Source organism: Cyprinus carpio, chromosome B11 (genome assembly GCF_018340385.1).
Source record: "Cyprinus carpio isolate SPL01 chromosome B11, ASM1834038v1, whole genome shotgun sequence".
Taxonomy (NCBI): domain Eukaryota; kingdom Metazoa; phylum Chordata; class Actinopteri; order Cypriniformes; family Cyprinidae; genus Cyprinus; species Cyprinus carpio.
In genome coordinates, this window is record NC_056607.1 from 10,803,047 (window position 1) to 10,819,589 (window position 16,543).

The 16,543-nt window shown below is 35.5% G+C and overlaps 1 protein-coding gene across 4 annotated transcripts; it reads left to right on the forward strand.

The window, feature by feature from the left end:
* The first annotated feature begins 441 nt into the window (after window positions 1-441).
* Window positions 442-12,663, forward strand: LOC109098738 (6-phosphofructo-2-kinase/fructose-2,6-bisphosphatase 4-like). Of its 4 annotated transcripts, none has more exons than XM_042733890.1 (14): window positions 442-596; window positions 4,501-4,617; window positions 4,706-4,802; window positions 4,919-4,985; window positions 5,084-5,158; window positions 5,239-5,295; window positions 5,379-5,500; window positions 5,576-5,783; window positions 6,514-6,660; window positions 6,750-6,854; window positions 8,371-8,500; window positions 8,623-8,685; window positions 8,775-8,839; window positions 11,437-12,663. In XM_042733890.1, the coding sequence occupies exons 1-14, from the start codon at window positions 548-550 to the stop codon at window positions 11,494-11,496; spliced, it is 1,362 nt and encodes a 453-aa protein (XP_042589824.1). In that variant the 5' UTR covers window positions 442-547; the 3' UTR covers window positions 11,497-12,663. The 4 variants fall into 4 exon arrangements, with proteins under 4 accessions (XP_042589824.1, XP_042589823.1, XP_042589826.1 ...); XM_042733889.1 differs by lacking the exon at window positions 11,437-12,663 and adding an exon at window positions 10,259-11,072; XM_042733892.1 differs by lacking the exon at window positions 442-596 and adding an exon at window positions 3,420-3,659.
* The last annotated feature ends 3,880 nt before the right edge of the window (window positions 12,664-16,543 follow it).

The following is a 16,543-nucleotide window of genomic DNA, read 5'->3' on the forward strand; positions in this document are numbered from 1 at the left end:
TTTCAACAAAAATGCATAATTATTTTATATAGTTTATTCATAGTATATTATATATACTATGTATAGGCTACTAGATGATTTTTCCGTGTGTGTGTGTGTGTGTGTGTGTGTGTGTGTGTGTGTGTGTGTGTGTGTGTGTGTATATATCTATATATATATATATATATATATATATATATATATATATATATATATATATACTGTAAACATAAAATACTGTCCTGTAAGATTTTTGGGCGTGTTCAAAAATCCCATTCATTTTCTTTAAACCTGCCAACAAAGACTCGAGCGCAATCATTGATTACACTGTGACACATTCCTGTGTAACATATAAAGCGTTGCATAACACCGCGCAACAGTATCAACACAAACTTTTACCTGATTCCTTCTAATGATAGGTGGGCGTGTCCCCACGCCACTGCCTCGCAGCGATTGGTCGCGCCACCTGTCAATCAGTGGGTGTGTGCGCTCGTGTTTTCACATACTTCTCCTTAATACCTCAAGGCTCGAGCCTCAAAATAAAGCACTAACACACAAAACGAGGACAATGAGGGGCGCCGACCGGTCCAGAAACACGCAGAATCTGGATAAGAGGGGTAAGGAGCATGAGCTTATGGCTGTTCTATTGCGGAAGCAGCTGGTATTGTGTGCGCGAGGAGGAAGAAGTAAACAAGACTCTGTCACGTAGGCGCGTGTGCGTTGGACTCAAGAGTCCACGAGCCGTTTATTTGAGTAGTAACATTATATATATATGGCCTGTTAATAATATACTCGCATAACCTATGCTTATACATTGCTGTAAACCATGCATGTGTTCTAAAAATAAACTAACGCTGAGTTCTGTGTAATGCACTCAATGAATGAGGATATGCACAGTGTTTGGGGTGATGTACTGCGTGCACTGAAATGCATTGGGATTTTATGTGGTCGATTTTAATTGGGTTGTGAAACGTTTTATGTCATATCTCAGTATTGTTTGTGTTGTGCATGTCATTCATGCTGTACAGGAGTATGGAGGAGTTGAGGTCAAATCATGGCCATGTTTGTTGGATTACTGATATGGAGGTAAACTGCAGCTTGTCATGTTGTAAAAATAGAATACTATGACCTAGAGAGAAGACAAGAATTGAAGGGATGTTATAATTGAGGTTATCAGCAAATGAGATTAAAACGGTCACAGCTGCTGTTGCGTTTTTTCTTTTTCATTTTTGTTTAAATGACTGGAAAATAAGGAGGTTGGTGTGTAGTAATAGCTAACAATCTGGGCTGGTAGTTAAATGGTTGTAGTTTTGTACCCCATAAGTGTCCATTGTGATGAGAATGACTGTCAGTTTTATACTAATACTAAAACCAGTATAATTTTATATCGGAGATTTTGAACAATGGCAATTTATCAAATGTTGCATACCAATATGAGACTAGATAAGCAGTATTTGCCAGATATGATCATGATTTGTTTGTAGAATGATATCAACATATTCCACACCCACTTTTTCTTTAGCCACACCAGACCTAGTTTTCTCTGGAAATCTGAATGCTGAGTAATGAGTTTACAATTACTAACTGTAATTGTAGTTTCATAGTAGATTTGATCAAATCTAGAATGTATGATGATTGAGGTTTGTGGTTTACTAGTTCCTCATGTAGAACAGCTCAATCTCAGTTGCAAGATTTTTTTTGTTGTTGTTCATTTAATAAGGAGATTAATCAGAAATGTTTAGATGTTTTTGCATCTATGTGTTTTAAGTAGAATACATTTTGCAGATGTGTAATTGCCCTTAATTTAAGATGTGTTTGCTGTTAAAAGCAATCTAACATTGTGCAGCCTCATAAGCTTAGATTGTCTTTTAACCATATATCAGTGCAGACTGCACACTGATATAAACATACGCTGTTCCTCACAAATCACTGTTATTATCAAGCTCAAGTCAAATCCCCTACCCACAATCCATAGGGTCTGTAGCCTTGAAAATGTCTCTTTCTTGCCATCTAGTGGTTGATGTGGGATATGTGCATCATGTCTTGACTTTACTTTCACTTCCAAAATGTAAGAAAGAAAAGATTCTGCCATTTTTTTAAGCCTTAAAATGTGTTTTATTATAACTGGCTGCAATAACATTGTTTTATTTAAGTGTACTGTTGTAATGTTTAAGTGTATGCCGGGTCTATGATCTGTTACACTGCTAGTTTTAAAGGTGAACTTTGACCTTATTTGCATTCTTTTGTATTTTGTTACTGTTTTTATTACAAGCATTCTCTTTAAATCCAAATGTAATTGTAAAAACAGGTTTGTGCAGTGATTCACAGTACCACCTCTGGTAAAATCATTCTATCCAGGTTACAGCTTGCCAGCAACCTGCAAATGCCATTGAAAATGTCCAGGATTGGTGTGGCCAGTATTGATTTGTTTGAACAGTTTAATTGTACACTTAATTTAACTTAGAATCTAAGTCTCAAGCACGTTTTTAAATTGTATAATCGATTCAAAACTAATACTAAAGCGTTCAAATAATACAAAAAGAATAAAGTGAAAGTCGTGACATTTGCCAAGTATGGTAACCCATACTCGGAATTGGTGCTCTGCATTTAACCCATCCAAGTGCACACACACAGCAGTGAGATGTGAACACACACCCGGAGCAGTGGGCAGCTATATATCCAGTGCCCAGGGAGCAACTGGGGATTCAGTGCCTTGCTCAAGGGCACTTCAGCCATGCGTATTGAGGGTGGAAGAGAGCGCTGTTCATTCAGTCCCTCCCACCTACAACTCCTGCCAGCATTGAGACTCGAACCTGTGACCTTCGGGTTACAAGTCCAACTCTCTAACCATTAGGCCACAGCTGCCCCAGAATAATATAAATGTCCAGTACTACACGAGACGCTTGGTCAAGCGCTGTCTTAGAACAATAGAGTTACTTTTACCCCCAAAACCTGCTAGTGATGCATCAATTTCTAGCTCAAAATCTTGCTGGAAAAACCTGTTGTACACAGGCTTCTACATGTCTTCTGTTGTCTACTTGATAGTTCATACTTTTTTAGAAAGCGAAATGCCTTTTATTATACTGTAATTATACTAATATCCACCTTCAGGTTTTGGTACACATGTAAAATCTTTAATAGTTTGTATAAAGTAAGCCAAGTATTTATACAACCTCTGCTCAGGACGATTAAAATGCTTTGGAGATGCAGCAAACTTAAACGACTATAATTAGTTCATCTAAAGTAACAGACACCACGCAACAAAAAATGACACATTTAAAAAAAAAAAAAAAATTTATTTAAAATTTAGAATGTTGTATAGACCAAGCCGCTTAATCTCTTATTTTTGGATTATTATGTATGTCCTAATCACCATATGTTTGTCTGTTAATGTAAAACTATACCAGGCATTACGGTAAAGTGTAGTAGGTGCGCACTGTCCGCTGCTGTTACGGTAGTGTTGTTCTGTCTCAGTCATTCTTCAGCGCTGTCTTTAGTGCGCACTGATGGTTATGGACGCCTGTGTGTAGAGTAGACGTTTATAATGAATGTAACAGAGGACAGCACGGAGCAAAGCGGTAACAGTTTAACCCGAGAGCTCACACAGAATCCTTTAAAGAAGATATGGGTGCCATCCTCCACTAACGGCCTTCCAGACAGACACATTAGTCAAAGGAAGGGTGAGTATGGATGAAAGGATGAGAACCGGAGTCAGCTGCGGGTTAAAGAGGCTTTCTGGTGCAATGCTTATTTGGTGATACAATTTAACTATGGTTTGAGCTACGCATAAATAATTCTAGAAGCGTTTTGCTTGATGCATTTTTTTTTTTTATCAAACGTGTCAAATAGACTAAATTTCATAAATTAAAATGAATGATTACGAGTTGTTTTTATATTTGTAGCCTTTATAGCGTTCAGTAATAATAGTATAATATTTACAGTGCCATTGTTTCATATATATTAAGCGTTCCCATGATTATGGAAAACCTGGAAATATAAGGGAATTTTAAAATTATGTTTTCTAAGCCAGTGAAAGTTATCCATGGAAATTTCTAAAATAAAAAATACATGTTTTCATCTCTACATTATCAGTTATGCTGTCTCTAAAATATTTCAACAGCTAAATATTGCTTTTGTAAAATTGCTCTGTTCTTGATTTGTCAAATGTTTCACCTTTAAAAAGCTGTACTTATTTAAACATTGGAGTATTTTTATGTACAGATCAGAAACAACATATCATTTTCACCCGTTTTAAATTGCAGGACTATGTGGAAGTTGATATGATAATATGCAGTTTGATGAGATACCGAAATGACTTATGCTCTACAATGACAACTCACAGATTTTATTAATGCAATAAAAAGGTCACCTTAGTTTAACTGCACATAGATCAAAACATTTCCGTTCTTAACACCATATGGTGTGATGATTGACAGTTCACCTGCAGTATATAGGAAGAATATTATTGTTAAACATCTCTGCTTAGTTTTTTTATGAGCTGTTGTTTTTTTTGTCTTTCAGTATGTATGACCAACTGCCCCACACTTATAGTAACTGTTGGCCTACCAGCCAGAGGAAAGACTTACATCTCCAAGAAACTGACACGCTACCTCAACTGGATTGATGTTCCAACAAAAGGTAAAATGCATATTTGTGACTTGAAATGCTGGCCATGAGTTTGTTGCTCATGCTGAAATTGGCTTGTCTTCTTGTTTTAACTTCGTAGAGTTTAACGTTGGGCAGTACAGACGTGAATGTGTGAAGATCTACAAATCCTTTGAGTTCTTTCGGCCAGACAATGAAGAGGGGCTTAAAATCAGGAAGTAAGACATTGATTTTTATCAGCGGCAACCATTCAAAATGTGAAATGAAACTGCTAGTTTAAAAAAAAAAATGTTAAGAATGCTTAGAAGCTCATGTGATTCCTTGTCTCTTGTAGGCAGTGTGCGTTGGCAGCTCTCAATGATGTTCGGCAGTTCCTCATGGACGAAGGCGGCCAGGTGGCGGTAAGAAAAACAACACATGCATAGAATATAGAATCTCATATTCAGTTGCAATGTAACAGTTCCTTTTTGTATGCATGTACCCACTTTACAATCTTTAGGTTTTTGATGCCACAAACACAACAAGAGAAAGGAGGGAGACGATCCTCAGATTTGCCGAGCAGAATGGTTTCAAGGTGCTGCATATGGGATCATTCATCTAAGCTGTGTTTCTCATTTGTTCGCTCTTTTAAAACACTCTTTTCACACCCCTCAGGTTTTCTTTGTGGAATCTGTGTGTGAAGACCCGGATGTTATTGCTGAGAACATTGTAGTAAGTCTCAGAACTGCAGAACATCTTCAGTACCTTTATCTTACGTTGTTTTTTTTGTCTAAATTTGTGGTCTTGGTGTTCAGCAAGTGAAGTTGGGCAGTCCAGACTACACACACTGTAACACAGAAGAGGCCGTCGCAGACTTCATGAAGAGGATAAAATGTTATGAAAACTCTTATCAGCCACTGGATGAGGAACTGGACGGGTAAATGCCATGTTAGTGCTGCTGAATCCAAACTATGAATCTATGTATTTCACACAGTTTTTCTGGTGTGTTCAGGGACCTTTCGTTTATTAAGATCATTGATGTGGGGCGGCGGTACCTGGTGAACCGGGTCCAGGACCACATACAGAGCCGAATAGTGTACTACCTCATGAATATCCACATCACGCCCCGCTCCATCTACTTGTGCCGGCATGGAGAGAGTGATCTGAACATCAAAGGTCGTATCGGTGGAGATTCAGGGCTCTCGGCCAAGGGTCAGGAGGTAAGCTATATAGGCCTGTTTGCATTGACTGATCAGTTTTAGTGAAACTAACAAGCACAAAAATGGCTTGATGGTCATTTACAATTATGCATTTAGCAGAAACTTTTATCCAAAGGGATTTTTTTTTTTTTTTTTTAATATCAAGGTTGCAAACGTTTGTTCCTTTTCTATGCGCGTTTCTTAAAATTGCACTTAGCATGAACGTGCAAGTTTGCATCCAGGATAGTTTAAAAGAATTGGGGCCTTATCGGGTCCATTTGGGAAAAGCACATTATTTTAATTACCCGAGACCCGATGCTGCTAATACCGAACCCGACCCGTGTCCGAGGCACTCGTAGAAGTTTTGGACCTCGGGTTTTCAGATCCAAGTGGACCCATGAAGACCTCTACACTGAAGACTGTAGTAATAATGCTGAAAATGTAGCTTTGCCATCACAGGAATAATTAATATTCCAACAGAAAACAGATCTTTTAATGTGTAATAATATTTCACAATATTAATGTTTTTAATAAATCTTTTTTAAATACGTATATACAGCATTGGTGAGAATAAGAGAAAAATATATTATATATTTTTCACTGTATATGTATATATATATATATATATATATATATATATATATATATATATATATATATATATATATATATATATACTATATATATATCTATATATTTTTTTTTTTTTTTTTTTTTTTTTTTTTTTTTTTTTTTTCCCTGTCCCTCTCAGTTTGCTAAGTCTTTGGGCCAGTTTATCCAGTCGCAGAATATCCACGATTTGAAGGTGTGGACGAGTCAGATGAAGAGGACCATACAGACGGCAGAAGCTGTGGGTGTGCCATACGAACAGTGGAAAGCTCTCAATGAGATTGATGCCGTAAGTCTCTTATTCCTGAAAATTAAGCAAGCTTTGTCTTCATTTTAGAGATAATGTGTTACTTGACTATTCAATCTGTGTGTGTTTAGGGTGTTTGTGAGGAGCTCATGTATGAGGAGATCCAGCAGAGATATCCACTGGAGTTTGCATTACGAGACCAGGACAAATATCGTTATCGCTATCCCAAAGGAGAGGTCTGTTTACATCAGATCAGTTTTCTTTCAGTCCGTTGAATTTCATTTTAATTGATATCATAAGGGTTTATAACCTCACACATGATAGCGAGATGTTCTTTCAGCATATTTTATCATTTAGTGTTTGTATAGCTCTGTCCCTTTGGCAACAAACAGCTTTTACTTACACTTGAGCACATTAAACAAGCGTCAAATAAATGTTGCTGATTGCTAGGCTCTCTGATAGCCATTATCCTCAGGATTACTCGCCAGCTAAATACTCCCAAATGGAGTAAACAACTCTACATTGACATTGTTCCAAAAAAGGCCTAATTGACGTTATTTCACTTGTTTTTGCGAGCTGTTATTACTCTGACCGAGCACATCACACACCATTACCCTCAGAATGCACATACACACTTCCATTTGCTCCTCTCATCTGTCAGGTTGTGAGTGTGTCTGTTCTTCAGCGCAAGCAGTTCTCTCATTTAGATCAATATCTCAAACCTGTTTACTCAGAGAGCATTAAAGGACCACAATGTTCTCACTATATTAGATAAAGACTGAGTGCAAGGTCCTTTTGATGTTTGTAAGTTTGCATGCATTTTTTTCAGTACTGTACGTAAGGGTGCATGTGTTAGGACTGTGCATCATTCTTATATTAGTTTTGATTCGGTATCAATTCAGTTAGGAGCATTTCAGCTGCTTGTCAATTTTAGTTATTTTACAGTACCTGTACATTCAGTGTACTTAAATAAGAAAGTACTGGGTAAGATAAGGTAACTACATGGGTTAAGTTTAAGTTTAGGCGTAAGATAAGGGTTAGTAATTAGTTATTAACCTGTCATTGTGATTACTGTAAGTACATAGGATACACGTGGGACAGGACTACAAAATGAAGTGCTAATAGAAAGGAACATATGATTTGAACTATTGGGAAAATTTAAACTGTGCGTGATGTTTAATAGTAGGTCTCAAACCACTAAAAATATAAATAGCTTTTTTATATAATGTTCAATATTTAGTGAAAATCATCTCATGTCCTTTGAAAAAATAGTTAATAAAAATTTATAGATTAATAGAAAGATTGATATTTGGATTTTAAGAATCTTGTATATATATATATATATAATAGTTCAAGATTTAGTAACTTCATTATGTGCTTTTGTCATTTTATTAGTTTAATTTTTCTATTTATCTTAATTTTAAAAAATTTAGTACTTCAGCTTTATTTTTTTTGCAGTTGGTTATGCAATGTTTTTTTTTTTAGTTTTTTTGTTTGTTTGTTTGTTTTCCATTTATTTTCTTCTATTTTTATTTTATAATTATATATTATGGGTATTAATTGTATATTTTCACTATTTTAATCACCTCCTAGCTTTTCTGCATTCCACTTCAAGAGTTCCGTCGTGTTACGAATAAACTTTTAAAAGTACAAATAGTCAGTGTAGTATCACTGATTTTATCCAGCTCCTTTTGTTATGGGATCGTTATATAGCAAACGGAACAGTGTTGTAATCGAGTATCCTCCTCACAGTCTTATGAAGACTTGGTCCAGCGGCTGGAACCGGTGATCATGGAGTTAGAGCGGCAGGAGAACGTTCTGGTCATCTGTCATCAAGCCGTCATGAGATGCCTGCTGGCCTACTTTCTGGACAAGACTGCAGGTAATAACCACCCATAAAGAGCTTGCATCTTTTTAAATCACAGTTGAGTTCCACTGATGATTAATGCAATTAAAATCTAATCTAAAGTCTACTTGTTTGGTGTGTTTTTTAATTTCCTGCAGAGGAACTGCCTTACCTGAAATGCCCTCTACACACAGTATTGAAGTTAACACCAGTGGCCTATGGTAAGACACCCTTCCTTAACTAATCTGGACATTATATTCTTTAAATAACGCTATTCCGGTCTTGATTGTGAATCATTGTGGGTCTTCAGGTTGTAAGGTGGAGTCAGTCTGTTTGAACGTGGATGCTGTGAATACACACAGAGACAGACCATCGGTAAGACTCACAGACACACAGCCACTGAGCATGTCTGTCAGTTCGTGGTTAAAAAGCCTCTCTGCCTGTTTTTGCTTAAGTTAAAGTGTGCAGTCAGTCTGTAGTTATGATTGAGAGCTCTTCTGTATGATAAAGTGATTAAGCTTAGAGTCTCCTGAGCCTCAGCTGTCACATGAAAGATGTAGTGTTGGGCCCATTGATGATTTTACCTACTAGCATTATTAGGATGTCCTGTAGCACCTCAGTTTACAATTCACGTTTTTTGGGGGGCTCACATCTTTTCGCTGTACTGATGCTTTTTCATTTTTCTTCCCCCTGTCCAGTGCTGAGTTACTTTATTATTACTGAGATACTATTTAGGTTTTATTAACAATTTGAATACACACACACACACACACACACACACACACACACACACACACACACACATATATATATATATATATATATATATATATATATATTAGTCTGTTAATAGTAATTTTTAGTAATTATGATGTGTGTATATATAATTACATAATTATCTAGTAATTTGATGTTTATTTTTGTCATTGTATATAAACATGTATATATTTAAAACTGATTATATATAATATGGATTACAAAAATCAGATTTCAGAAATTGATTATAGATTATGTTTCCAAATATGTTTGAATACATGATTACATATTATTCACACAATAATAATTAATATTTTTTGATTTCCCCTAAATAATCTTGTTTTTATTTTTTTTATTTTTTTATTTTATAAAATGTTTCATTTAAAATTTTAAAATAAAGATTTAATAATTATTAGCATTATTACCTTACAAACCCTCTGCAGTTTCTTCACAAACCACATTTTGGGAAAGCCTGATGTATTGTAATGTTTAAAATGGAAAAATATAATAGATTTTCTTTCTTTTTGTATTCTTATATCAATATAGTACAAGATTATCCTATTCAAGTTAACGTCATAAACAAGTTAGGTCAAAAGTAATCTAAAAGTAGTTTGATTATATTCTACAAAATGTGTAATGTTATTGATGTTTATGTTTCTAATTACAATTTATAAATAATCTACCCAGCACTGGTCCTGTCTAAGATGTGAGTCATAAGCAATAAGCAAAAACGCATTGGGGAACACTTTTTTTAAGGTGTCCTTGTTACATGTTACATGTTCTTACTATTATAATTACAATAAATTATGCATAAGTACATGCAAGTAACCCTAATCCTAACCCTAACCATATTTATAAGTACTGTACATGTAATTAATGAATATTACTCAGTACTTAAATGTATAATTACACTGTAACAGTGACATCTTGATACGCGTGTGAACCGATGCAGGTTTTTCACACTTCTGTTACATCGCCATCCCCTACTTACCTTATCTATTAATGTGTGACATCATTCCCTGTGTTTGCTTCAAACAGAACGTAGATGTGTCACGGCTGCCGGAAGAGGCTTTGTTAACAGTGCCAGATCATCACTGACAGTTCCTCACACACCATTATCCCATTCCCATTCCCCTTTCTTAGGAATGTAGACATTCTTTTATTCCTAAATGCATCTACTGTATTTCCTAAAATCAGGGGACATTTTTTACAGCCCAGTAAATGCATTTTGAATTACAACTCCGAAGTGAAGAACTCTGATTATGTACGGAATTAACTTTTTTTTTTTTAATGACGACGTGCCAATACTAAATTGCACTTTATCATAAATGCGCCGTGATGTTTTTCAGTTCCTGCTGCACATGAATGTAACTGCTGCTATGAAAACACCAGTCACTCCAGTAGCATGTGATATTTATTTATGTTGCACACAGTAATGCATATGTAAATTTGATAGGGTTTTGGCTGGTTAATTTGACATTATTCTTTAAAAGCAATGATTCATCACTTCATAGAACGTGTAGCATGTATATAACAATGGTCAAATTTTGATGAAGCAGAGCCTTGGAAAGAAATTTTAGGTAATTTTAGAATTTTGCGCACCAATTTATAGTAAACCTTGCAGGTTTTTTTTTTTTTTTTTAAACACTAAGGAATGTTATGATGTATAACTCTCTTCTTCTGGTAACTGAGGAGAAGGAAAAATCTCTACTGTAATGCCTATTTGTGATGCTAATAAAATGTATTTGTATAGTGAAATCCTGTCTCTCTTTACATTCACCCACAATGCAGTCCGTCACTGAAGAACAAAGACAGAACAGCTTGTAAAACATAACTGCACCACACTGCAAAATTTGCAAACCATAAAAGATGTAACATAAACATGACAGAAAAACAAGATGATATTACAGCCAGAAAGGGCAATAATGGGATTTATGTCAATGGACTTTGACCTGAAGTCAAAGGTCAGTATCAGGATGGAGATACAGAGCTGATCATATCACCTCACCTTTGGTCACATGACCTTTGACCTCCATGCTGATTTATTGTTTTACACGTGTGTGTGTGTGCGCGCTCTGTTTAAAACAAGTTTGCTAGTACCAGTTAAAAAAAAAAAAAAGCAGAAATTAGGTTATTTTTCAAGATCACAGGGTGTTGTTTTCTTTTAACAAACAGCAATATAATAGTTATCTGTTCATTTTCTGTTCTCTTCCTAGAATGTTAATGTACACCGCACTGCCGAGGACGCCCTGCAGACCGTCCCGCCTCACCTCTGACCCACAGTCTCTCTTCACTACACCAGTGTCTCTCATCCGAGCTCGGGTTTACATTACAAAAGGTCAGCCCTGCCTTCAGACGGACCCCCGGTCAAGTTCTGGTCTGTCATGTTAACCGGTTAATTAGCTGCTGTGAGATTTCTACTGGTTGTATATAATATATGGTTCCTCACTCCGTGTTTTAAAAGAGCCATAATCAGTTTACATGGCATGAGAGATACGTAGCCTGGAAGATTTTGTGTGCACTTACGGGGTTTGGGAAATATGCGTTTGGATGGATGTTAGTATCGCTCTTATATGTATATGCAATATACATATTTATGTCATTTCTACCTAAGGGATCTGCAGGTATGTTATTTTGCTGCTCCTCCAATAGTGCTCTCATGTAGTCAATTCTAAAAGATTATCTCTCTGTTATTTTGAGGGATGGATGACAAAATTTGTGTTTGTGTGCGTGTGTACATACAGATCAGAGAAAACACTCATTGTGTCAAAAAACTGTATTTAGGTTTTTTTTATGTTCTTTAAGAGTTTAGATATAAATATCAACCTGACATTTAAATGCAAACACTGATCATTAATTCAAGTGCTAGTTATTTGAAATCAACACTGACAGATATTCAGGCAGGTCTTTTTATATCATGTAAATTTTAACTGTGCAGAATATTCTGACTTTCCAACAGTGCTTTTAACTGCATGTTTCTGAGAAAATGAAGTGCTTGTGAGAGAAACATAAGCTGTTTGTTACATTAACAAATTTGGGAACAAGATAAAAGTCTCAGTATTTGTATTACCATTCATAAATTTCCATTTCTGTGTAAAGGTTAGAATGGATTATAAGAGTCTTCATAGGTTTATCTGGGTCTGTCCAGTGTTATCTGTAATGTCCTGTACACCATGACTGAATTGTTGCCTCAAACCATGTCCAAAGAGTGCTGTGATATATATATATATATATATATATACTGTGCATTTGAAACAGATCTTGACTATTTAAATGAGATTTTCTGGAGTATGACTAATAGTATTGTGATGAGCATTTTGGTGCCACAATAATAAATAAAGATATGTTTTGATGTAGTAGTGCATCGATAGTAAATAGTCACAGATTTTAATTCATTGAATAGACTCTCTGTGTAACCAAATCATTTTCATAAACATGTTGACATAACAAAGAGACAAATATCATACAGCTAAAGTATTATATGCATCGATAGAAATTATGTAAAGTTAAATTTAATTTTTTTTTTTATGTCTGTTTAAAATGAATTTTTTTTTTTATTTGTTTGTATTTCATCCTTGTTAAACCTTTTGTGATTTTAGCTATATGTTGTAATATTTTGTGTGGCGCTGCTACAGTAAAAGTATAGTGATTTTAATGAAGGTTTTGAATGATTCGGATTTTTTTTGCCATATATATTCCATCTCAAAGGATATTTTTGATCTAATACAATTCACAATTAATAAAAAAAATTATAAAAAAGCCTGAAATAATCACCACTGAGCTTTTGATTGTTTATTAAAAGGAAAACCTGGACTGGATCTGAAGAGAAGTAGTAATGGAACGCTTTGAGCGAGGAAGGAGGAATCTGTCGCTCCGCTCCACTCGTATTATGTACTCCAGTCCGGTTTTTCATCTACGCGTTGCTTGGTCACATTCATATTCAGGCTTGATGCTTTGCCTTCTTTGAAAATGGAAACTATTTTATTTGGCTGGCAAGAAACATGCGAACTCACTTATTTAGCCCGAAACAGTGCTGTGATAGTGAATATAATAGTGCCTAATGACAAAATCACAGCTGATATTGCTTAATTGTTTCCAGTTATAAATATTTAGACACCATCTTTTCCAACAATGTTTTATCCTTTATACTTTTAATAATTATACTGGGAAAATCCTCTCATCCCTCGCATACTCACGAAGTCACAGCAAAACACCGTGGCTCCTGAAAGAGACAAAATGCAGTTCAATTAAATATTGAGGCAGCGTTACTGATAAAGTACCACAAGATGGCGCTATTGCCTTGAAAAGTCGGTGTGTGTGTGTGTGTGTGTGTGTGTGTGTGTGTGTGTGTGTGTGTGTGTGTGTGTGTGAGTGAAAATAAGACCATAGTTATTGTTTTACAATGTCTGATTATGTTATTTTGCTACTTTTAAGAAATGCCGTTTCACAATTATATCTAAAAATTCATAAATCTATAATATATTTAATCAGAAGAGGCGCTTCAAAAAACAATTATTTGGATATCTTCTTATTTGACTAAAACCACAAACTAGTGAATTGCTTTGAGAGGCTTAACACCCAAGAGAAATATATGGGTGTCTTTGGGGTTGAGTTAGCAGGACAAAAACAAGTCACGCTCTTCATGAAGTGCCAAATGGTTTTGGCTCTGTGTTGAGCGGAAATATCTGTCCTCTTGCAGAGTGATACATTCCTGTCATTTCTCAGTGACTGCACTTCCTGTAAGCTGCTGTATGAGCGCATGTTTTCTTATTAAGACTGGTGTCATAAGAGATGGGTCCACAGTAAATTACTCTTTTGGCCTCGTGGTGTGTTTGTTTTGGTGTGTTTGAGATTTAGGAAGAGGGCCACAGTGTTAGAGGATCAGTAGTAGAGAAAAACAAACAAATAATAAATGTATTCAGTGTATTCAAATAGCCTAAATAATAATAAATAAAAATTAAATAAAATTAATACAGAACAATGGAGTGCCACGGGATCAGTGGAAATGTGATTAATTATTTTAATCTGATTAAAATAAATGAACAATAAAAATATATAAAAAAAAAACTTAAATGAAACTAAAATAGAGGGTCAGTGAAAATATTTAAAGAAAACAGTATAAAATATAAAATAAAAAAATAAATCATACAAATAAGATTAAAACAAATAAATAATACATTTAACACTACAGTACTATAGTAAATTTAAAAAATTCAAAATAATAGTTTACACATTATTATAATATTACTTTGTAATAGTATAAATCGGGTCTGTATATTTACAAATATTTTGCTGGCTTCACACGAGGATGAGCTTATTTGCAGGTCTGTGGCATCTAAAAGATGAACAACCCCTGGCTTATGTATTATCATTATCATCATCATCATCATCATCTTTTCAACATTAATACAGTCTTAATCTTTTAGGCACATGGTTAATGTTTAGGAATGTACATTTAAGATTGATTTTATCTACTTTGTATTTTTAGATAAAGTAGAAATTAAATATGCTTTGTTATTATAGGACACGCTTCAAAGCAATACCTGTTGCATACTTGTTGTGATATTTCTGTTGGTTGTGTGCTGATGGTGAAACAGAGGAAGGACATGGGCGTTCTTCTTCCTGAAATCAATAAGCCTCTCCACAATTGTTTGAGTTTTTAGCTCCAACAGACCTATTTCCTCTCCATGTGGACTGTTAACAGATCATGAGAGAGAATACACAGTTTCCTATTGGTTAGGAAATCATGTATCTCATAACAGACAGGATGAGCGTCCTAGCTGATATTTGTTGAAAAGCAACAAATACACTACCATTCAAAAGGTCGATAAAATTAAATGGTCACCAAGACACATAGTTGTCTCTTTATATTTAGTTTGAATATAAATTATTTTAGCAATAAAAAATGACGCACACCAGCTTTAATTGTACACGATGACACAACAGTGATCAGGAAGAAAAACACTTCTATTAGAATCAGAGCCCTTCACATCTGTTCATCTCAGCTGATGCCACTGGAATTCCCAGCCTTACTGTTCCCTGTTTCAGCTGTCACTTATCCCGCAGGGCCTCAGCCATGCACACCATAAAAACACAAACAAGGACACAAGTTTGTCAGTTGACTTAGCTCTGTACAATGCATCCCACTCACTTCAGCGTGACTGCAGTCCCAAAGACTTATGGGTGGGGTGAGCAAACAGCAGAGCATTAAGAATCTCATTATTCGAGGGGAGAAACCATGTTGTGTTCTCCTAAAACAAATCACTGGAGTGAAGGATGACTCATAAGAGCTTATTTGAGTCCCGACTAGATGTAATATAGTAGGCCTAGTAGTAAAATAAAATAGCCTATAGTATAAAAGATTGGATTTTGGGTTGTGCATTTCGGCATAAATGAAATGCCACACATCATAACACTGTTTGTTAAAATCTGTGTGGTTAAAATGATACAAGAGAGAGAAAAAAAATGCAAATTACAATACAGCATGTAAATATATGTATAATAGAGACCGATTGTAATTATGCAAATATTACAGTGACATCATTGCTGTCAGTTGAATAAATGCTAAATATCCTAGCAATGCAATCATTCTTTAACTGATTCTTCAAAAGTACGTTTACAAAACATATAAAGGAATTTATATACATATTGTAACCCATTCATAAAGAGTCACTTGCTGTTTGAATGAATCAGTTGAATGAATGACTAAATGACTCATTCATTGAAATAGTCTTTTGCCGCCACCTACTGGTGGTTTGGTTTCATATTTAAAGTATCATTGCGTTTTCCCAACATTTCTTATTTGTATGTTCAAAAATTATTTAAAACATGAATCTTATAAAATTATTCATGCATTTGAAATGCATTTTTGGCACTTCAGTCTGTGTAAGTACATCTAATGCCACTTCAGATGCAGCTTCTGCTTGCAGTGGAAAGATTGAGTTTGAGGGAGTCGTGGCCTAATGGTTAGAGACCAACTCGTAACCCAAAAGGTTGTGGGTTCGAGTCTCGTACCTGCAGGGATTGTAGGTGGGGGGAGTGTATGTGCAGCGCTCTCTCCTTCAATACCACGACTGAGGTGCCCTTGAGCAAGGCACCGAACCCCCAACTGCTCCCCGGGCGCTGCAGCAAAAAAAATAAAAAATAAAAATTCCTGCCCACTGCTCTGGGTATGTGTTCACTGCTGTGTGTGTGTGTGCACTTTGGATGGGATAAATGCAGAGCACTAATTCCGAGTGTGGGTCACCATACTGGGGCACATGTCATTTTATTTACAGGATATATTACAAACACACCCAGTTCTGCTGACAAAGTACTGAAAGA